The 23,274-nt window shown below is 48.0% G+C and overlaps 2 protein-coding genes across 4 annotated transcripts in view; one reads left to right on the plus strand and one right to left on the minus strand.

Moving 5' to 3' along the window:
- ARHGEF5 (Rho guanine nucleotide exchange factor 5) overlaps positions 1–18,097 on the minus strand; it is a 37,155-nt gene extending 19,058 nt beyond the window's left edge. The window contains exon 1 of one of the 3 annotated variants that reach the window (XM_030040587.2): positions 17,797–18,097. Coding sequence is in view for 1 of the 3 variants with exons in the window: in XM_041129495.1 (XP_040985429.1) it covers positions 3,463–3,483 (21 nt within the window). In the remaining 2 variants the exon portion in view is untranslated. Of the gene's footprint in view, positions 1–1,080; positions 1,422–3,462; positions 3,642–17,796 lie in introns of those variants that run through there. The other 2 variants (XM_041129495.1, XM_041129496.1) reach the window with 2 other exon arrangements.
- LOC115352785 (basic proline-rich protein-like) lies at positions 16,687–22,322 on the plus strand. Its single transcript, XM_041118211.1, has 3 exons — positions 16,687–16,762; positions 17,100–17,949; positions 18,551–22,322. The coding sequence occupies exons 1-3, from the start codon at positions 16,687–16,689 to the stop codon at positions 18,564–18,566; spliced, it is 942 nt and encodes a 313-aa protein (XP_040974145.1). The 3' UTR covers positions 18,567–22,322.
- The last annotated feature ends 952 nt before the right edge of the window (positions 22,323–23,274 follow it).

Here is a 23,274-nt window from a genome sequence, read left to right on the forward strand (position 1 = left end):
GAACTGAAGCATTATATACACCTTAATCATGGGGACTGTCATCATCTTACAGCTTTTTAAAAAATGGGGAAAAAATTGAGTTAACTCATCAGTTAACTTAGTCCTGTGTATTTTTTCTCAGATAATCTTTAATTCTTGTTTATACTGAAGAGATATTATCTTTCTTACAAAACCAGGCCAAAACTGGGATTATTCAGCAATTTGGATTTCCCTCCCGCAAGCAGCCTGTAGTTGTAAGTAGTTATAATTTCAACAAACAGTATGTTTCAAAGAGATGTCCACTCCGAAAGTTCCCACGGGGCCTCTCCCACGTCTTACTGCTGTCAGCTAATAGTAAACTACTTTGGTGCTGCTAAACTGTCTTTTGAAACTGTTGCACATGGGAAGGTACAGGACTGCAAGGAAGAAGCTCCAGCACAGAAAGGAGAGCTTGGCAGAGCACAGAAAGTAGCAGGGTTACAAACTTGTAAGCAGCCACCTTGTCCAAAGCAGGATCAACTTGCATCATTCCCGATAAGTACATCTACCCCTCCTTTAACAAAGGTTCCATGATCACATCAGATCACTCTTGTGCTACACTGCTCTTAGGTCTTCTAGCTATCTAACTTGAGTCTCCCCTGCTACCTGACTAGAAAAGCACTACTTCTCACCACCTAATACAGACATTTTTCAAAAACGGGCTCCCCAGGAGCAGAGAGAGTATTCAGGGAGACAGGTGGTCTTGGAAACAAGCTGGAAGAACTCTTGCTCACTGTGCTGTTACAGATGTACACAACACTGAATTTCCTCTTACTAAGCTCAAAGACCCACTTTCCACTTCCCTGGCTCTGTTACAAGGGATTTGGACAGGTGAAAGGACAAGTTTAAAGCTGCATTTGGAGCAGTTCCATGATGATACTGGGAGACAGAGGAGAGGGAGGTGCACAGCAGATCAACACTGGAAGCTGCCAAGTGAGATTTGTCTCATCGTATTACTGCCAGGTGTTTTGCACACCTCAGGGAGAGCAAGAGAAGCTTTGGGAAGTGAGGCAGGAGAAGGGACAGGCAAACTTTCTGCAGAGACAGCGGGGGAGAACTTACGCATCTTATCAGGGAAACAGTTAAGCTCCTGCTTGAAGGCTGTTGCAATGCAGTGAAAGATGCAGATGTCTCTGCAATAAGGATTTCAGGGAGATGGGAGAGGAAATAATAAAACAAGACTGACTACGCCTGTAGCTTTCACATACAGAGGAGCTATGTACAAGAGCCCAGTAGTTACTGGAAGAGATTGCCTGTGGAACACTGCCATGTTATGCTCCCACTGCAGGTCAGCTCGGTTTTCCACCAGAGGAGGGCCCAGGAGACCCCCAGGAGCTGGGCTAGCCAAAGCAAACTTTCAATTAGCATTTGCAGTAGGGCCAATAACATGACAGACAAGCATACAGGAGCCTATCTGGCAAGGATCAGCTTCTAGCAGGCTCCACAAACTCTCCCAGAAGCTTCACTGTTACCATTGTTGGGGCTTACTGATCTTCCACACGTCTCTGGATCAGATGCTGAGCTTGCCACCACTCCCTCATATGCTCTGACTCTATTTGTCAAATGAGGTGATTTGATGGCCCCTGTTGAGATAAAGCTAGCCACGCTCTTCTCCCAAGAGGGCCTGGAAATCCAGGACTTCAGCTCACAGGCACCTAACTCGTAGGTGACTCTGGGTGCACAAACCCCCTGCAAGCTGGAACCGTGAGAGGGTGCTGCTGGCCACACGCCAGCATGAAAACAAAGGGGCAGTTCTTGGTCATACTGCAGTTGGGAGCACAAAATTTGAGAGAGGGGAAGGGTGTGGAAGGTGGCCAGATAAGCAAAACAGGACAGCAGTGAAAGCATTAGTGGACAAAGCAACGCCTGCGATGATGCACGCATCCATCCACAGCTTTCCCACATTACAAAAGGCGATGTGAATGTCATGCTTCCTTCCAGCGCGGGTTAATTCACCTGGACGGAGATGACAAACACTTCTGGTTTTAAACAGAAAGTACCTCACCTTCCCTTCCCCCCCCCTCCTCCAACAAACAAGAAAGGAGAAATAACAAGTGCTATCAAGCACAGACAAGCCCTTCAGCTAGCCAGGAAACAACGCAACACAGAATTAAGCGGAGCCCTGAGATCCTCCTCCTCCAAAACCCGGGAGAGACCTAGCTTTCCGTGTGCCGCCTTCACGCTCCCCGCGCGGTGCCGGGTACCTCCCGGCCGGCCTCGGCCCCGGCGCCCGCGGCGGGTCTGGCCACACTCCCCATCCCGCTCCCTCTGCCGCGGGCTCCGGGGCGGCCCACACGCCCAGGCTGCTGCAAACACGCTCCCAGCAGAGAAAGCCCAGCCCTGCAACGACGGGCAGGGCCCGGCCACCGCGCTGGAGCTGTACCGGCAGCCAGAGACGCTCCGCAGCCCACCGGGCTGGCGGTCGGTGCACCAGGGGTCCTCTCTCCAGCTCTCCTCCTTTTCACCGACGCAGCAGCGAGAGCTTCTGGCCGTGCGAGGAGAAAGACAGCCACAGCAACCTTTGAGCAGCGTGGACAACGACACCGATTTTCTTGTTGAAGAATCCCAAGCAATCCATTGCTTGGGCATATTCTTGCTGGCGTGGCCACAGGTTGGTGTAGAAATGCCGACGCCAGCTTTAAGTGCTGCAGCTCAGGCAGGGAAGAGGTCCGTGTAAGCTGCAACACCCACCCAAAGGGCAACAAGGCTGCCCCGAGCCCCTTCTTGCTATTTCAGCTCAGCTTAATCATCTCCATCACACAGTTCAGATACACTTTAAAAGCAGTTGGGTCAGCGGGGGCTAGCTCAGAGCCTGCCTTTCTCCATACAAAATCCAGAGCTCACCATGCAGGAGAATTGCCACCAGAGTTACCACCTCTCCCGGGAGGTCACGCTCTCTTTCAGTTCAGGGAGACACTCAGGAAAATGCAACCGCTCTAACGCAAAGCCTGCCCTACCGCAAGTCTCGGTTTTTATTTTGATACAGCTACTCATGCCATGCTTAGGCCTGCATGGCCTTTCTCAGCTGGATGCCCCCTCCACGTGAGAGATGCCCACTGCACGTATTCCTCTGCAAAGAAACGGTTACCAACCTTCACGCACCGCCCCTGGGCTGCTCTATCGCTGTACAGCCCATCGAGAGAGGTGAAGGAGTGGGGTCAAAACTCTTGAGCTCAGGAAGAGATTACACAGGGTGCTAGAGATAAGAATGAAGGAGGGAAATAATGTTACGTGAAGACAGCTTTGAGGGTACAGAGAGCAGACAGAGCTTGCTGAAGGAAAGAACACATAGATTAAGAAAAGCAATCTAAATAGGTACGTGCCAAAATAATGTAGAATCTACTGCTGTGCTAAAGGGTCTACATGCTGTTAGTATTCTGGGAACTAGGAGCCACTTCAAGTGTTTTAGGCAGGGGAGAAAAAAAACAAACTTGTCAATAGTACCTGATCTCCTGGAAAATGCATCTGAACTTCTCCTGAAGCTTGGGAAAAGTGAGCGAGACCTCCTGGTCACACTGGTGCAGACAGTTTGCCTGAATTTTAATGCTCCCAGTAGCATCTTACTAGCTTTCACTCATGGTAGGCACACTCAAGATATACTAAACCTATTAATTATCTAATGATTCACTAATTGAGGAAAAAAATAAGGATACCTTTCCTACGTTTGTTTCCATTTCAGTAGATTATAATACTTATTGCTAACAAAATAAAAAAAGCACCAAAGAAACATCAATTTGGTTAGAACAAAAGTTCATCTTGGAAATTACTACTGAACATTTGCCAAACAGCGAGTGAAGACCGTGGCTTGGATTGCACACTGCATTTCCCAGAGATGCAATAAAAATGATTCAGTCTTAAGATAAAATGGGGTCACCTGTATATCAAAAAACCTGGTTCACTTTAAGGACAGCTTAAGTTCTATATTCATAAAAGCAATGGATGAGCCTTGATACTCTGCAGTCTTCTAGTACAGGAACAAACAAGAATGGTGTATGGTTCTCACTGCTGTAGCTTAGTAGAAAGACTATTGACAGTACTGGGTGGACTGAAGAAGAATTCCCGCAGTGAAAGCAATGTACAAAGTCACTGCAAGTTGCTCTGTGCAGGTCTCTCTACAAACTCTGGGGATGGAGAGATGACCGACAGAAACATCTGAGGCACAAAAGGAGGCAAGGACTTCCAAGATGTATGCTATGATTTTTTTATGGAGTGTAGGCTGCTAGCAGCATGCTATACACAGTCCTAGATAGCAGGTTTGCTATAAACTAGAGGAGTTCCCAGTTTCTTGTTGAACAGAGTGATTCAGGACCTAGATGGGAGAGCTTCTCCAGTTAGCAGCAGAAATTTCATAGTCTCTTACTATGTTACAGAAGCATGAGCCAGAATCCCACGCTGCTGTTTTTGAGTCTCAGATTAAAGAATGCTAATGTTTGCACCAAACCATTTTGACAGATGCAAATGCCATTAAAACATCAAAGGGCTTGGAAACACACTTGAAAGCTTGGCCTTGCCCAGACTGCACAGCGGAACCATTGCTGAGCACAGTTGTTGTCACGTTACCTGTACCAGTCCTGAGCACAGTTAAGCTACAGACAGATAAGGATGAACAATATTGAGCAAACTGAGCCGGGACAAACTGTCCACCCCTGCAGAAAGGGCCTCTGAAGTTAGCCTCTCCGATGTTCTTGGCAAACACCTAATATAACCTCTTTCACAGCCGGATTAAGTTCCACCTTGAAAACTGTAAGATTTCTTGCTGCCACTACAGATAGCTGTCAGAGCCCCACAGGACAGAAGATAGAAAGTTGGAACATTTTAGCAGTATGGGACGACTGATAAGCTATACAGCAAAATATACCCATCCATAAATATACTGGCAAAATGCCACTTTTGTATCAATAGGTAAAGCGTATCCAATGCCACCAAAGCAATTCCTAAAATACCAACAAAACTGCACTTGTATGTCATACCACGCTAATGACTTCTACCAGCACAACTTCATCAGTCATAACCGCAATATCTACAGCGGAAACCTGTGCCATGTATCTGGCTTCAATATTGTCAGTACCATCAACTAGAGATAACAATAAAAAATTGTGGGTATCAACATACCATGAGATAGCAACAACAACAAGAAAAAAATTAAAATCTTGAACACGGTTGTCCTCATTTTGTGCTTTTAGAATGCATGTTTTCAGCCTTAGCTCCCCACAGCATTTCTAATTACCTTATGACTCCAATAATGAGATTTATTAAAAAAAAAAAAAGTGAAAAAAAATGTTATGAGACTTGTATCATAATCAAAAATATGTGGCAATACTGTAACAGTGATGCAGCTTTGTACTGAAAACTGCAGCTAAAGGAAAAAAAAAAAAAAAACAAGAGAAGTCCATCCAAAAGGGATGTAGGGATGTGTGTGGGGAAAACAGATTTTGGTACAACCCTCCCCTAACCCAGCTTTTCAGGGAACAAACCATTCTTTCCTGGAAATTTAACTGGTGTGCTTAGATCGAAGAAGCTAACAAGCACAATGAGGCATGTTTGCTATTGGGAGAAAAATGTATTAGATATAAATAAAATGCTATAAGAAATGTAAATGTGGGAAAGCACCAGCAAGGACCCTTTCCCTCTCCCCGTGGAAAAATAGCTTCACACACCCAAAGCCACAGGAATTGTGTGGGTGCTGAATAGGAAGGTACTAATGCAAACACATGGAAAACTTGTTGTTACTCACGGTGTAACGCCTGCATGGCCAACTGGCATAGGTTTATTGTGCGCATCACAATATTTTCTGTTTTTCATATAGTCCCACTTCCTAGAATCATGTGGTTACGTGAGAATTTTGGCTTACAATTAAAAAAAATGCACGTCTGGCCTTTAATGGGTGTGCAAAAGGCCTGAAAAACAAAGTGTGGCTCAAAAATGAGATCTTGCTGTTTGGGTTTATCTTCATTTTTTAAAGCAAAATGTTAAGCCTTAACTTGTGACTAACGAGAGCAAGGGCAACTCCCTCTTCCCCCTCTACCTGACTACTGTTTTTCAGCAGTTGGGACTGATGACACTGAACTTGTTTGCAGAGTATTTAGACCTGATCCAGTGAGCTCCACAAACTACCAGAAACTAGAAGACTGGCAGAGAAATATGCTGTGCCATAACTGGGTTAATAAAGATGAATAATCAAATTCATCGAGTCCAATTTAGGTATTTGCAGATATTCTGCAAAGTTCATCTGTTTATGGTCCAGTCCTAAAAAGATGTAGAGCTCCTTCAATTCCTTCTGCTGCTGCTGACTGTACAGACCACCCAACACCACCCGCAATTGGGTCCTAATAAATTTCAATTAAGACTCGACGCGGCGCCCTGAAATCCAGAACAGATTAAGGCAATACGCATCCAGGTTGCTGCCATCTTCTCCCACGTGCCAGTGCGCACGTGACCATATGTGAGCCAGCTCAGGGAGTTATCTAGCCAAAAAAACAACCCAGAAGCAGAAAGATGTGAGCAGCCGTAAAGGTGTGACATGGCGGGGGGGAGGTAAATAAGACAGCTCCCTGCGGTAGCTGTACGTGCAGATGTACAAGCTGTAGCAGCAACTGCAAGGAGTGGACAGGAGCAAGAGGCTGGGCGATGGGCTGGCGAGCGGTAAAGGAGAAACCTGGACTTAGACCTAAGTTATAGTGAAACCACACCCAGGACCTACAAGCAAGTCCCCGACGCTCCAGCGTAGGTGTCTTGCCGCGTGTGACTGCCAAGCACTTCAAACGCAGGAGTAGGTGCACCCTCGCCAGCCCACGCAGAGCAGAAGCACCAGAGCAGGGAAATTTTACATTTTCAGTACTGGCCCTCTGCTTAGTAACACGTTTGCTACTCTTCCAGGTTAGAAGCAGGCACTACAGGAAGCGGGATATTCTAATTGGATTTACAACCATTTCCAAAGGAGCCATTACTTCATGGTTTCATGCTTCCTTGTCTCATTATTGCCGCTGACTCTACTGTTCCCGTGAACCCAAACGCAGCTTTCTCTTCTCAGCAAAGGACTGGGTCTAAGAGGACGTTCCATGGCAGCCAGATGAACTCGAAGGAGCCAGCCCCCTGTGAGCAACTCTGAAAACAAGTAACAACATGAAGGAGATGCTAGGGAAAGCCCTGGAAACCTCCTCAAACCCTCTGCAAAGTCTAGCATGGAAATACTCCAAATGGAAGGGGAGGGGAAGGCATTTTTGTGACACTGCCTTTCAGAATGAGCGGTGAAAAGTTGTATAAATCAGGGTTTTAAATGGTGTAACTGATATACATCAATCTTATAAAATGCTTTTTATAACTAGCTTCACCAATTACCACTACCTTATTTCAAAGTTTATAGTAGTAATTACAGCTCATAGATGTTGTAGTTAAGATTTAGCATTAGTTCCTAATACTGTAATTAACACAGCATATTATAAAAATTAAAAAAAAAAAAAAAAAAGTAGAGCCCTACAGGTCCAACCTTAAAAAAAAAAAAAAAAAAAAAGAAACAGCACAGCCAGATCAACAATACTGATATTCTCTAATTCAGCAATATGTCCCCTTATTTGTCAATGGGCAAAAATTATGCCCGCATACTTTCACATGTAGTCCAGCGCCAAGTCTGTATTAATTTAAAGCATAGATTTCCTACCAGCTTAGAAATACCACTAGCATTTCTACGATGTACTAATAACAATATTTTTCCATTTTAATAATTAAAAGAGTTTCAACGCATAAGAAACAATTAGAGGTATTTTAATCCTTCCTCCCTCCATTTTCATTTTTCTGCATATGAATGAGGGGGCAGAGTCTGCTTCCCACCACCACCCTTCAAGATTTCCTAAAGTAGTATTCCTTGATGGCTCCATGGCTCTTCAGACATTAGCCGAGCAATTAAAATCCTGAGATTGCCCTTTGGCAGTCTTTGAAGACATTGACTCTGACTCTTGACTGGCCTACGGCTTCCTTTTCCTCAACCCTGTGGCATGTAAAACTACCTCTCTCTTTCCCCTCCCAGGTCCCACCCTATCAGATGGCGATGCAGAGGAGTAAAATAAGGTCTGTGTGCCTTAAATTCACCCCAAGCTCATGACTTCAGTGTGCTAGTGAGAAATTAGAACATGAGCCAATTTAACTCCTAACAGTCACCGTGACTAATAGCGTAATACAGACCCAATACAATTTCCTTTACCTCTTTTATGACACGATCACAAAATAATGCCAGCTCCAGCTGAGGAATGCAAAGTCCTCAGTACACTCGCATCCACCAACCTACGCGAGCGTGCATGCTATATTCTAATTGAAGTTGTGCATACTTTAGCATGAATGAGAAACTTCCCCTGGGAAGCCATAGGCACCAGTTAAATGAAATCTAAGACTCGGCTCGCTGTCTTTCCCATTACCTGCAACATGCTTTGATCAGTGGGGCATAAACAAACACATAAACATCCCATCTCTCCCAAGTTCAATGAGATACAGCAGAGTTCCTCCAGTTCAGCCTCACCGGCGGCTCTCAGTAGTAACTTCTGACACTGCCCATCAAACTCACCTAAACAAGTTTATCGGACTTGGCACACGGCAAAATGCTTCGCTGCGCTTAAAAAAAAAACCACTACAGGCAACAGCAAAGAATACAATCTGGTATGATTGCTGTAGTTCAGGAAAGCTAACGTACCAGGAAAGGGAAGGGGGTCAGTGGACCATGCCCAAGAGGGAGCGAAGAGTCAGAGCTCTCCTTCTTAGGGTCTTCTTCCCAAATGCTCTCCTGTGTGGAAAACGGGTCTTCAGTCATACCTCTGCCAGACTGGTGCACTTGAGGAACCCGGCTTTCAGCACAAACGTTTGCTGGCTATTACTGAACCCAGCACCCCTCCTCTTCCATGTGTGACAGCCAGCCGGTCAGCACATGAGCGGACAGGCAGGGGCACAAAACGAGCGACTTCTGCAAGTCCCCGGCTCAACGGGACAGTCGAACTGCAAGTGAGGCGGAGAGCTGAGGACAAGACAAGCGAGGTCCCACCCTTGCAGCCGGCTGAGCGAGAGGCTTAGGCAGTGGTCCTTGCCTAAGAAGGGCAGCAAAGCAGGAGGGTTTAACAACCCGAGTCCAGCTACTGGTTTATGAGCAACGGCTCTGCCTTTGCTTGGTGGCAGATCCTGCAGCGCTGACAGTTGTATCTGGCTACGACTCGCTGCCACAAGGCTGTTGAAGTGAAGAACAGAGGCACGCGTCTTGATGTGACAAATCTACTCTGTCACCCTTGGCAGTGCTTTACACAGGAGGTATGACACTGATCACGGTAGATCGGCTCCCAAGAAGCAATCGCATTAAAGAAGGTGCGATTACAGCTATACCCACGGTAGGCGATATCAGCGTTACTGCTTTTGTTGCACATGTGGGAAACACCCTGCACTCCAAACTTTCGGCTATGCCTGCTCTACTAGTGTTTACCCTAACAGGAGGCGATAAGGATGCACCCATAGGACTGCTGTATCAAGTCTTGCCTCTACTAACAGCTACAGCTTATGAACAGTTAAACACAGTTGCGGTCACCTAGGAATTTCAAGCTAGTGGGTCCACAAAGGATAACTGTTATCATCAGTGACATAATACAGGCTGAATTGGGAACATGCACGTTAGGATACTAGGAGGTCTCCTTCCTTCAATTCCCCACTGCAGTCACTCATTAAAAGAAGGATCTACAGAAGGCTTAGATTATAACTAGTTTTTTTCAAGGCAACCAAGAACTGCGCCTTCATCCCCAGACCGCATCCAGCACAATCGCCAGTTCCTAATTCTGGCAGTTTCCAGCAGTTTCTGCCCGTCTGAGGGTCATCTGTGCAACTGAGGTAACAGTAACCCCTCCCACCTCACAGACTTACTCTGAGGATTAGTCAGGGAGTGGCTGCTCAGTACACTGAATATGCAAAGCCCTGCTATAAACTCTGTATCTGATTGCAACTGTAAGCAAAGTCTTATTTAAGCAATCCCTTCACCAACAAAAATATATTGACTGCTCAGTCTGTTCTCTCCTTCTGTGTCTTTTGCCTCCAAGCTCTTCCAGATACAAAACACGTTACTAAAATATTTCCCTTCTGTGCAGCAGAGTTGTTTAGTACAAACAATAGACACATCTTTCACACAAAGCAGTGTCCATAATTAGTTGTTTTAGTTCATTCTCGACCAGTGTTACTCTGGTATCATACTTCTTGTACTGTAGGGGTCTCACTGCCCAGTCAATGAAAGCCCCCTGCCCCGTAATGTCACATACATCAGATATTCACAGTTGTCTATTTCTCACTGTGTCCACATTCAGCCGAGATGCTTTCTGCACTTCCATCAACTTTATGAGCTTAGGACATACAGCATCAGGTATTTCTTGCTACCTCTAAGCACAAAACTGTATCTCTCTACCAAACCATTCTTTAAAACCAAGTTGGTGTTTTTGCACGTGCTTACCTCAACACTTCTGTATTTAGGTCCTGCATCTGTTAGTACATTTTTTATTATTTAAATGCACTTTGTTTACCCTTTTCCATTGTCACAACCAAACTTTGTACAATGCCATCTTTTAAATTAACTTTTCAAAGGCAACCTTCTAGTAAAACATAATACCTTTCAGGGCAGATTTTCTTCCATACTGCCTTGCTGAACTTGAGATTTCTGTTCATGCCAGTTTTCATTCCGCATGCAATGCAGCACATCTCATCTTTTCTTGTTCTTTTTTAAAGTCATTTTGCTATGACTATAAGAGTCAGAGTCAATCCATTTTTCCCCTTTTACACTCAGATGCCTATTTTCATGCCTTTGGTATCACTATTATTACACACTCAGCAGCTGAATAGGTAAAAATGACACTGTACAGAACAAAGGAAAAATGGCTTTGGTATGTTTGATAACAGCCACTGGGCAGCTCAGCTGTCGTGAATTTTCTATACATGCAGCCACAATTTTAGGCTGCTTTTTATGGCCCTGACCCTCCCTTGTGACTGGTCAGAGCACACACTACAGTGACATAACTTGCATGCCTGGCCTTGCTCTTCCAGGATAAGGCGCATTTCATTGCTCCAGCATACGTCCAAATTGCTCATCTTCCTTTCTCTGCACCTCTCTGAAATGAAACAGCTCGGTTTACTCATTGCGCAGGGGCAGGAAGATAAGGTGGGCTGCACGAGCAATGTCAGAGGAAGACTCCCTTCCCAGGTGGCACAGCACTCAGACTGAAATGAGCAGTGTTGAGCCTGTGCCTACAGGAACACCTTATAGCTTCCCTTTTCAGTCCCCTCCCTGTGCACTAAGAGAACATTCGCTCTTCCCAGTGGTGCCCGGGGATGAGGAGGAGAGCAACAGTGTAGTAATGCACCTCCCATCCTTCAACACAGCACAGGACGTTGTTCAGAAATTACTGGGCGACTTGAGGGGTAAACCCATCCCTCTCAGTCACTTGCACATTTAGGAAAACACGCCATGACCCATAATTTGCTATAAAAATAGGGATACTCCCACTTCTTCTTGCCTGTCTCCCCACAGCATCCTCTCTCTGCTCCACGGTTTGTCACAGCATAGAGTCTTGACAGGGTTGTGTGCTGTATTAAGCCTTCTCAGTGCTACCCCCACTGCCCATCCTGAGCCTCTTCTGGCCTATACCCAAAACATGCCTTTCCAGGAGAAAACACCTTTCCTGGGGAGGGTTAAAGAAGGGAGAGAGAAGTACATCATTCTAAAAACACCCATAAGATCCATCAACTATATTGTACTCAGACTTAAGCCTGAAATATCTCCAGGCGCAAAGTCAGTTACAGAAAAAGAGAGATGCAGAGAAGCAACAAACAATGGGAAGAGTTATTCGAGCCATCTGCAATACCAACAATCGGGACTGAATCCTCACCATTCTAAATACTGCGCAGTGAGACACTGTCCCTCTCCTGCAGGGCTGGCAGTATCCTCGGAACATCTCTTCTCCTATAAAGCCAGCAACAGAGGGAAAATAGATACACGCCGCACCTTCTCAACTTCACTGCTATCAACCTGACAGTCCTCGCCTGTAAAAACAGATAGCTATCTCAGAGTACTTCAGAAAGGAGATTGACTCAAATGTTGCAGCCAGATTACATTTCATAGGTCTAGAGTTACCCTCGGACACCTGCATTATGGAATACCTACAGTAAAATTTCTGCGTCTGAACAGAAGCTCAGGCTTAATGCATGCCAAAAGGATTTTACCTAGAGACTAGGCCCACTAAAGACACAGCTACAGCATCGAGGCTTTGCTAGGTGCTGGTGTAGCTATGGCATTCTTCCTTCTCCTATGAAATGAAGTATACCAGCAAAGCTATACTCTTACTGGTGTACTTTTACAAAGTTTCCGCTAGCACCTCCTCACAGGACAAGAATCTGTAGTAAAGACATAAGGGCCCAGTTAAGATTTATGCTATTCAAAGAATACATGTAGGCACTTTTGATCATTACACCTGTAAATTTTTGTGAGTATAAAGCACACACACACACACACCATAAAGCTTACACAAGCTTATTTTTTGTAGCTGCCCAGCAACACTGTGGGCAAAGCATCTTCTTCTTGCTGCCCCTCCTCCCACTAGTGGTGTATGTGTTAGTTTAACACTGATCTGGGCATCTATTTTTATTAAAAGTGAATATGCAAGCATAGCCATTGCAGCCACCTTGCGGCAGCTGTGAACAACGAGCACGTCCAACAGGTTACAGGTCTGCTTGTAACCCAGCCTTGCGCCACACGTCCCCGATTATCTCCGGGCTTCTGCGATCTGAACGAATCGTGCCCTGACACGACCAGGATCCTAATCCCCTCCCTCTAGAGGGGTGTATTTTGGATCCATAAACTCTACTGTTGGATTCGTCGATGAAGCAGCAGCTGTTCCTCACCTCTTCTCCAGTCACACCCTGTGCAAGGCTGGGTCTGCTCACCAGCGTATGACTCCGCTCTGCCCACGGCTGGCACACTCAGGGGACCACCAAGCTTGTGGTGCCCAGTAGGATCCACGTCAGCCTGACGCAGGTAAGGATTTGGGAAGTTTTGGGTATGATCAGCAGCAGGAACTCCGGTGCTGAACGCACTCTGAGCGCCAGCAAGGCCATGGGCAGCGGACCTCACGCTGAGCACCTGCGTGCAGCTAGATGTTCAGTTTGAGACTACAAAGAGGTAGTTCGACATCTGAACATCGCACACTTCTACGTGACTTACTGCAAATAGGATACATTCTCAGGAAGCTAATTTATGGCCAGCTCTGCTTTAAGGCAGCATTCTCTGAGCAGCAGGTTCATGCGCTTCCTCCCACTTCAGTTCACTTCTTGTATACTATCCAATTACAATTTCTATAGCCACTCCTCCCCAACCTCTTCTAGCATCAGAACACCCTCTATTTTGTATACATTTACATATGTGTGTCTATTTACATACGTACATTTGTACACATGTCACGGTAATCAACTTCCCCCCTTCTAAATTTTTCCCACTATCAAAACCAATAGCCCTCCCCGTGACCTTCTACTGAACTTGTACTAAAGTCATGGGAATTTCTTCTTTGACTTCATCTAGCTGTAATCCAACTCCCAAACCATGAGTTCAAAACGAGTCTCCACCACAGGCTCAGTTCCACGTTCCCTGCAGTGTTCAGTGTCGCACTTGAAGGAATGGTGTTTAAAACAATAGATGGAGAATGGATTTTGTCCCAGCAAACTAATTCCACTAGAAGAGCAAGAAAGCTGGAGTCGCTTGTTAATGGAAGAGACAAGATTAATGAAGCCTTCCCAAAAAGGTACCCCACCTTGCTCAGGCACTGAAAACCACTGAGAACCTCACATCTAGAATGCACAAATACATTAGCTGGCAACTTTTCTGCACTGCCGAACCTTTTGTAGGTATCAGTACGTCACAGCCAAGGCACAGACCTTCTTTGTACATTAAATGCTCTTCCCCACACAAAGCCTAACTCCAACACACACTTCCTGACGAAAGACACAAACGCAGCTGACCTAAACCCAGTCTTGGCTAAACCCAGTTCTCCCAAGTCATGCAACGGAGTTAACCTGGGCTACTGAGCAAATCAGGGCATCTATTCTCACACATCCGCTGCAAAGGGAACGTGAAAAAATACATTAGCTTCCATTAAGATTTAAGGTATGGTGTGCTTGTGACAATTCCTGTATCTCGAGCCTTAGTTTCACAAGCCCTTCAGCTTGCCAAAAGGAGTCCCATCCTCTGCCCTGCTTATTCCCACCCCCACACTGCCCTTTCTCTTCTGGCAGTATAGGCATGCCTGTGGTCTCACAAGGGACCAGGGCAGGGAAACCACGTGGATGACGACATGTAGGCACGACAGCTTCTTTCAACGGCAGTGCCCACCGAGAGGATCTGTGCGACCACAGCCTGTTTATCCGCGCGCAGAAACGTAGGAACTGAAAGTACAATTCCCTCTTGCGTCTAATCCGGCACAGGCACGGGGCTGCTATTGAAAGAGGTAGTCCCTTTTCACGTTTCTCATGCCCAGTGGCATGCTACTCTTCCGCATCAGACCTAGCACCACCTGGCCACAGAGCAGGCTGATCCAACTTCCAGATCCAAAAGTCGTAATTTTTTGTTTAGGGAAGGGGGTTAATTTTCAGTTGGAGCAGTGACTGAACTGATTTGAGGCCACTTGGTCACTAGATCCGATCCAATCAGAGCAGCAGGAGCTTGCAGTCAGGACTGGATGAGAAGTGGATCATTCCTTCAGCAGCAGCCTGTAGTTATGCTGGATTAACCACCACGTGAAGCCATACTCTGAGCAACGCAACTTATTCAATTACATTTCTCAGAAAGCCCTGTATGCACGCAGACACCGCAGCCAGGCGCACTTAGCTGCTGCTCTAAATCATACCAGTCGCCCTATGACTACAGCTCCACGATTGCCTCTTCCCAGAAGCAAGAGGTTAGCATGGGTAACAACTGTAAGGTTGCGGTACAATAGGCCATCTTTCTGCTGGAATGTGTCATCCTGGCAGCAACAGGCTCTGTAATCTGGCATGAAAATTTGTAGCAAGACTTTGTGGTTAGGAACCAGGCTGGACAGATTGAGATAAGAAATCAGCGAGCGTAATCAGCCATTGGAATAATTTACCTGGGGAACCAGTGCAGTCTATCACTTGGTATCTTGAAATCAAGACCGGGTACTTTTCTAATAGAATTTTGGATTCAATGCAGCGATAACCAGCTGGGAATGTAAATACCAGCCAGGGGTCAGAATAAGGCATCTGTCCCCAAATGGCTGATAACAGGAACATCAACTGTACGATCACGTCACAGAAGAGGGAAACAATTTCTCTCCGTACAGCCCAAGTGCCGAAACAACAGAGCACAACTACGCTTGCACTGAAGACACTTCGAAGTACTTCATTAAAAGATACAACCAGAGTTCAGTGGGGAGCTGCAAAGCTGAAAGGAATTACAAAAGTTATCAGGCATGACTACTGAAATAAGCTAGCTATGTATAATTTAGCTAAGCATTAACTATGTAGCCAACATCAAACTGGAAAGATACCAGATGACAGAAAGCATAATAATTCTTAGAATCAAATATTCATGGGGAAAAAAAAAATTATTCCAATTATGAATTTGAAATCCCTTGCAGGTTGTTTCTTAAATTTTGCCTGGAATAACCATGGAGAGTGAACATAATTTGCATGAATACAAACTAATTAAATAAACCAGCCCACTTCAAACCAGACTCCAAAGTACAGTACGTTAAAAAAAAAAAAAAAGAAAACTATAGCAAAATTTGGCTCTTTAACTCTAGAAAGCACTTGAAACAAGTGAACTGTAAGAAAGGAGAAGACACAATAGAACAGGAGCAAGAACATCTATCTAAAGTTAAGAGGATGAAATAGAGGTCCCAGGGAACAGACTCTTACTGGCAAAACCTATCAGGATGCACAAGAGGTTCCCAGAGGAAGCATTCGAGTCCCGCTGTTTCAGACAGCACGAACAGGGGGCTTCAGCGGGAGCACCAAGCTCAAGCCTAGTCGCCTGTTGTCACTAGCAATTACACCATATAACCCTCCTCACAGATTTATCAAGATCACTAGGCTACTATACAGGCAGTACAGTACAAATGCTGCCCTCAATCATGAGTTGGCAAAATGAGATTCTACGCAGAAGCCAGCTGAGCTTTTCCAAATATTAACAGTAATTGAGAATTAAGAACTCATATTTGGTACAACTTTGAGCCTGATTTATGGATGCCTCCTCCTCACCCAATTCGGTCGCAGTTCTGAAATCTGGGTCACCCATACATTATTCCTCCAAAGCAAGCCACCTCCCTCCCGTGCAACCCTTTCAAAGGACTCTGCCCTTATCCAAGCCATCTCCAACAAGCCATTTTAGGTTACGAGAAACTCCAAAGCCCCAGAGAATCAGGTCACAAAACTCCAACACCATGTTACAGATGCGGCTTGGTCAGAGAGGAACGGGCACGCAGCTCAAGGAGAGGCCAACGGCATCCACATCCAACAGCTCCTTAGCAAAGTCTGCAACAAGTCAACACAGATGAGTGGAACTCAGACCTCCTTCCCTGCCCCTGTACTCCCTACCAGGTTTGATCCAGGTCTTATCCAACCTCCGGGAATAAACGAAGCATCGAGCGCAAGGATAACATGGGTGCTGGCGGGGGCGGCGGGGGGGAGGATGTGTCAGGGCAGAGCCGTGGGAGCTCGAAAGCCCCTCCGGCAGGTTGTTTGGGGCGCAGAGGTTGCCACCAGAGCTGCTGCAGCGGCTGGGGCTCCGAAGCGGCTGCGGGAAGGAGACGGGAAGCGAGCAGCACGCAGGTATCTCGCCTTTCGTTCCTCTGCCTTCCCTCCGTGACAGGCCATAAAAGTCACGAGGCGCCAGCCAGCAGAGTGCCAGGAGGAAAACAACAAGGTGTCCAGAGTTCACCCAAGCACAGCCCCGAGACTCGCGGACCCTGGCCCGGCGGGAGCCGAAAACCCAGCGAACACCGTGGGATCTGGCTCCTGCGTGGGAGGCACCGCTGCTGCGGGAAGAGACTCCCCGGCTGCCGCCAGCTGAGCCTGCGACCGGGCCTGTGCTCCGGGCCCTACCTGCTGCCGGCAGCAGCAGCAGCAGGAGGAGGAGGAGGAGGAGAGCGGGGGGGAACGGGCGCTGCCGGCGGGGCGCCTCGCCTCGCCGTCCCGCACAGGCCGCCGCCAAGGCTGCGGCCCCCCCGGGGCCTTGCCCCGCGGCCGGCGGAGAGGCGTCCCCTTCGCCGCCCCCGCTGTGGGAGGCGGCGGTCCGCCGGGGCTCACGCCGCCGCCGCCGTCCCCCCCACCTCACACACACACATTCCCCCCCCCCCCCCCCCCCGCCAGCCCCCGGCGGGAGCGGTTCCCCGGGGCGGCGGGTCCCGACGGCGGCCCTCCCCGCGCACCCACACCTGTGCGCCGCGGGCCCGGCCCCGCGGAGGAGCGCAGCAGGCCCGCCGTCCCGCCTCGGGAGGGGCGAGCGCTCCCTTCCCCGGAGATCCCTCCTCCCCGTCCCCCTCGGGTCCTAAAATGGTGGAGCCCTCCCTCTCCTTCTTCCCGCCTCGCTCCCCGACCCTGCCCGCCGCCCCGGCCCCCCCCCCCCCCCGGTGAGGGGGGGCAGCCGCCCCTCCGGCCCGGCCCGGGCTCCGCGGGGATCCGGCGCCAGGCCCGCGCCTCACCCCGCCTTCTCCCGGGAACACGGCAACGCCGCTCCCGCCGGGCCGGGCCGCGCCGGGCCGCCCTTACCTGCGCCGGCCTCCCATCGCCGGGCCGGGGCCAGCGCCGCTCCCCCCCCCCAGCTCCGCTCCGCTCCGCTCCTCCCCGGCAGCGCCGCTACCTCCGCGGCCCCCCGCCGCTCGGCAGCCGGCCGCCGTCTCCCCGCCGCCCGCGGGGCCGCAGGTATGTCATGAGTGCCGAGGCTCCCAGGTGAGCCGGGCACACCTACAGGGAGGCAGGCGGGCCGCCCTGATTGGCGTGCGGGGCTCAGCCCGGCCGGCAGCGGGCCGCGCTCCGACGGCGCGGGGTAGGGCGCAGCCGCCGCTGAAGGGGCCGCCGGGGGAACCGGCGGAGCCGGCCGCGGCTGCTGGACGCGGACCCGGCTCCTGGACACGGACCCGGCTCCTGGACACGGCCGGCCGCAGCCCCCCGCCCCGACCCGTCCCAGCGTGAGGTATTTTGCTCTTCTTTTTTAATTGCAACGGGGGTGAGAACTGCGTCTCCCCCGGGTTTGGCGGGGGGTGGGGGGGGGAAGGCGCTTAGCGCTCGGTTGCTTTGCCTCCAGGGCGCAAAAGCAGAGCGGGTACGCCCGGCCCGCCGATCCCGGGTACCCGGACTGGCTCAAGAAACAGAAGAGCTTTTTTATTACCTTTTTTTGGTTTTTTTTGTGTTTTTTTTTTAAATTTTTCTCTTCGTTACCTGAGTCTCTTGTTTTCCCGCTCCTTCAGGTAACTCCTTAACTTTGCGTGCGTGAACCCTCCTGCTTTGTATTTCCTCCCAACAGGCAGCCGGGGTTTTAAGGAAAAGCGCCGGGTGTCGGGAGAATCGTCCTCGCTACACGTGGCGGGGCTTTGCCTCTGCAGCAGCAGACCTCAGGGATCCCAAGATTACGTCGGAGACCGTCAAATAAATGTAAATGCATTAAACACCTGGATTCACAAGAAATCGAGCGGGGTGCGGGTAGAAAAAACTCTGTAGGTTGTGTTAAAAATCTGAATCCACAGCTACCATTCTCAAGCATCCTGTCTCTCCTCGGTACACAGGTAAATATCCTGAGGAGCCCTGCCTGCATCAAAGCTTTCTCTGGTTGCTGTGGTCTGTTGTGGACTGAAAGGGGACAGCATATCCGTTCCCAGTAAAGGAAATTCTGTCCCTGTCTGCCAGCCTGACTGTAGCGATAGGGGCAGAGAGCCTGTAGGGAGACTTCCCCCACGTAGGAGAGTGGAACAGAGCTTGGCAGAGAAAAGACTTAAATAAAGGGAAAGAAGGGGAAGGCGTCTAGATACCAGACAACATGTGCTTGGGAGTAACAGGGCAAAGGGAAACCCTGACACAGCTGATTAGTGTGACCATAGAAGAAGGGGCAAATTCAGAAATTTTGGGGTTTTCATTCAATGGCAAAATAAACAGAGTAGGTTGCTTGATTCTCCACTCCCCCAGTTTTATTATTTGCGGCATAGATGCCTGGATTTGCTTAAAGGAGTACAGGATTTATGTGAGAATGCACTTCACTGCAGTATCAATCTTTGCTCGCAAAGAATGCAAGGTGAGCAAAGAATTATGCTACACAGGTGACTAAGGCATTACCTATATTATATTTTCTGTCTCCTCAAATTGATACCCAGTGCCAACTCTTTGCTGAGTCTTTTTTTCCTAATCATTTCATGAGGCTTGCAGGTGTATATCCTCCAGGATGTGCTCTGAAGAGTTCAGCAAAAGAGAATAGGGAGCTTGACCCCACAACTGGAGAAGCCCTGTAGCCCACACCCAGGCAATCCTCAACCTTCCCTTCCCTGCATGACCTGTGCGGGGTCTCCCAGACGGGAAGACTCACTCCAGAAGCGGCACACTGAAAGCTCTACCCAGCCAGCGACAAAATCATACTTGTGCTTGCTGCTGCTTTCTGATTCAATTAATGCTTTTATGCGTTTGTGTGGCTGAATTATTTCATCATAGTGGATCAGCTTCTGCAGTTGAGATTCCTGTTCCACATTACTGCATTTACAGTCAACGGAGAGGAAAGGGATGCTTCAAATTCCCACAAGCCAAGAGACTGGGGAAATCAGCTCTGGATCATGTCTCTCTCGGGCTGGTGCTCAGACCTCTGGGACATTACATAAATAGGCGATGCCTCTTCCTACTGCATTTTATAAATTCCTATCAACTGGCAGTGGGCTGGAGTTGGGCATCCTGACTGGAAAACAGCACCTCTGTCATCCAGAAAAGGACAGCGCATTGTCTAAGAAGGGCTTAACCTTACCCCTTTCCTTGGCACCTCCAACAGCTGCAGAGGCAGCTTTCTATTTGCTTTTGTGAATCATATCCTGAGGTACCTCGCCTTCCCTGCCCGTTGCACAGAAAGTTTCAGTGCCTAACTATTCTTCATGCATTACGTATGGTGAAGAAATGCCTAAAAGTTATAATGTGGAGCTCTTGGTATCGCAATATCTATATTCTTCTGTGGGCCAAGCTCTCCTTCCCTAACTCGGTGGACACTGGGCTCATAACTTCTGTGTGGACCCATGCAAAATTACTGCGCTGCCATTCAGGTGCTTCTGCCTGTGGCATGGAGGAAAGGTCAACGAAGAATAGGTGTGCTATAGAATCGCTGAGGCTGGCCGACACCTCCGGAGATCTGGCTCAGAGCAGGGTCAGCTGCAGCAGGCTGCCCAGGACTCTGTCCAGTCAGGTTTTTAATATCTCCACAGATGGAGACTCCACAATCTCTCTGGGCAGCCTGGACCAGTTGAACCACCCTCACGGTAAAAGAATGGGTTTTCTTATATTCAGAACATCTGCACATCTGGAGCGCTGCACAGTGTGAGCAAGAGAGGCCCTGTCCCGTGCTGGGAATACCCTCCCTTCTCCTTTAGGACGGTGAGCTACAGTGAGTCAGTGTTTTTTGGCCAGTAGATCCCACAGCATGGGCATCCTCTCCCAGCAAGTTGAGATCCAGCATTAGTGGGAAGCAGTACAGAGAGCAGCACATCCTCCTCGTCAACATCCCGTCCAGCTCAAGTCCTGTGTTGTCTCGTCCTCGCCACTCCATAGCAGACATTATTCTGGGTTTAACTTCTATTATATGCAAAACACACAGCTGTAAACATAAAAAGCCAGGCAGACAGCAGGACAGAACCTCGCAGTTTTAGTAACTCTTAGTTAAGCTGCTGACATGTCAGAAGTACTGTGGCGGGGGTCTAAGGGTCTTCTTAAAATTAACTAAAATCGTCTCCTTGAGCCCTCGCTCCTTGGAAAACCAAATAACTTCCCTGGGCATGTTTAGCAGCCATACCTTCCTCCAAGCAGATGCAAACCTGCGTGTATGGCAAGAAAAAGCCTCGTAAGAATGGAAACAACACTGAGCTTGGAAACTGAACGAAAGTAAGTTTATACAAGCAGCAAGTAAAACACCCATCCCCAGTGAGTCAGGTCCTGGCTGTTTCCTTCATTTCCTCCAAGGCTTGCTGTGAACATCCAGCGATAACGGTCCTTCTGAAATTCAGTCATCTCCCTTCCTGCCCCTTATTTACGGCTTGTTCTCGGCAGTTAGCGGAGTCCTAGCATCCAGCACTGCGTTTCCACAGGCCCCTCTCCAGCACACCGAGAGAAGTGCGGACTCTCCCAGACCTCAGCTCAGCTTCGGTACCACAGGTCCCGTGCTCATGTTGGATTTGTAGATGCTAGCGCCTTGTTGAGCTATAGCAGGTGCTGGAGAAAAAGAGGAAAAAACGTCAGATTTGCACAGTTCGCTCACATTTTTTGGTTTTATCCTGAATACAGCCTTATTATTGACAGGAGTTATATATTCTTATAACCATCCCTTTGGATTCAGTCTGGTAGGGCAGAAAGGATGCAGTGGAATATTAAGCTGTTTTGGTGTGTAAACCATCTCTCAGAGATACGGGTTTGAGTCTCCCCAGTTCAGATTAAGGTGTACCTTGTGCTCTGATTTCCTTACATGACAACGGCTAGGAAGGAGCAGTATTTTTAGTCTTTGTTTCTTTGTTTACTTATAGTAGTTCTTCATTTGTGGAAGTGAGCCTGGGCTTGTCTTAGTCTGAGAATCTGCTTCAGTGGCAGTCGTGGATGCAGTTATAATGGTGAACTCCTACTGTTGTCTGGCAGAGCCATCACTTACCCCAGGCATTCAAGAGACTACGGGCTTCACATAGACAAGTACTGATTTCTGGAATCTTTCCTGAAATTTGTGCCATCCTATGTCCAGGAATAGGTGGCCATGACAGAAAGGATTAGGAAAATGCAGAACTGGGAGAGTCCTTCAGGTGATAGGGCTAGAGATGCTTTCCTGTGTGAAACTACTTATAAACCCGCATTGCTGACATAATCTGAGTTAATAACAGTAGCTCTGAGACAAAAACCTGTATTGTCAAAGAGCGTGTACATCCCGAGAAGAGCAGTCACAGGCTGCAATGGGCTTCCTCCATTTCATTCTCACGTGCTTTTTCTCCTGGGAATCCCAGCTAGCCTGCAGCCAACAAGTGACCTAGACAGAACACCGTGTTTGCTCTTACAGAATAAAACCAGGAGCAAAATAATCCACTTAAATTGTATGACTTTATAATCCTTACTCAACCTCATCCATTTTTTTTTTCCTACAAAAAGCACTAAGGACTCTCTGTCCAAATGGATACCTACATATGTGCCATGGAGTGATAGTTTTATGTCATGATGAACTATGTATCAGTTACTATGAAGGTCTATGTTGGCAGGATGGGTTAAGAATTAATGGCTCATTTAGCGTGTTGTACAAATTTCTTCCAAAATAATAGCAGTGGTCTTGCCTGATGTGCAAATGGGGCCATTGTCCTAAATGGGTTGCTTGCTAAACCCTGCTTCCTTACAGATGCTGCCAGGAAAATTTAAACAAATGGGCAAGGTTTCAGACTGACAGTCAAAGACAAAGGCTGCTGTTAGAGGCACGAGGGTAAGGGCTTGTCTGGAGAGTCCCCGCCTGTTAGCTGCATAAGGTGGCAAAAGCGTATTTCTATTTGCATACATCCATTTAGCCTGACATTGCCTGACAATTCACTTGATTAGAAGCTGCTGCCTGTTTTAAAAGGCAAGAAGGTGGTTCTTACTTTGGGAACATGGGCCTGGCAGAGGCTGATGGGCTTTCCCAGTTACAATCACAGCTGCAGCTCTTTCACTGCAACTCATACTGGTGTCAAGGAAAATAACTGCTCATGCCAGGACTTCAGAAAGTTGTGGCCTTCACATGTGCAAATGCTGGTTTGCTTGACCTTTCCTGATTTGGGTTGAATTGGAGCTAGGACGGGCAGGCTCCAATAGCAAAAGCAGGCAAAATAGCCTCCGATGTTATTTTTTTTTGCTGAGGGTGCAAATATTGTCAGCTGAGCAGAAGGTAAGACAAACTACTGTGAGCTGCTCATAGCATTAGGTACAAACCAAAGAACGAAGAAAAAAAAATCCCCACAACATATCTCCTGCACAGGATTTAATATGATTAGCTACAGCAAAACACAACCC

Source organism: Aquila chrysaetos, chromosome 17 (assembly GCF_900496995.4).
Source record: "Aquila chrysaetos chrysaetos chromosome 17, bAquChr1.4, whole genome shotgun sequence".
NCBI classification, from domain to species: domain Eukaryota; kingdom Metazoa; phylum Chordata; class Aves; order Accipitriformes; family Accipitridae; genus Aquila; species Aquila chrysaetos.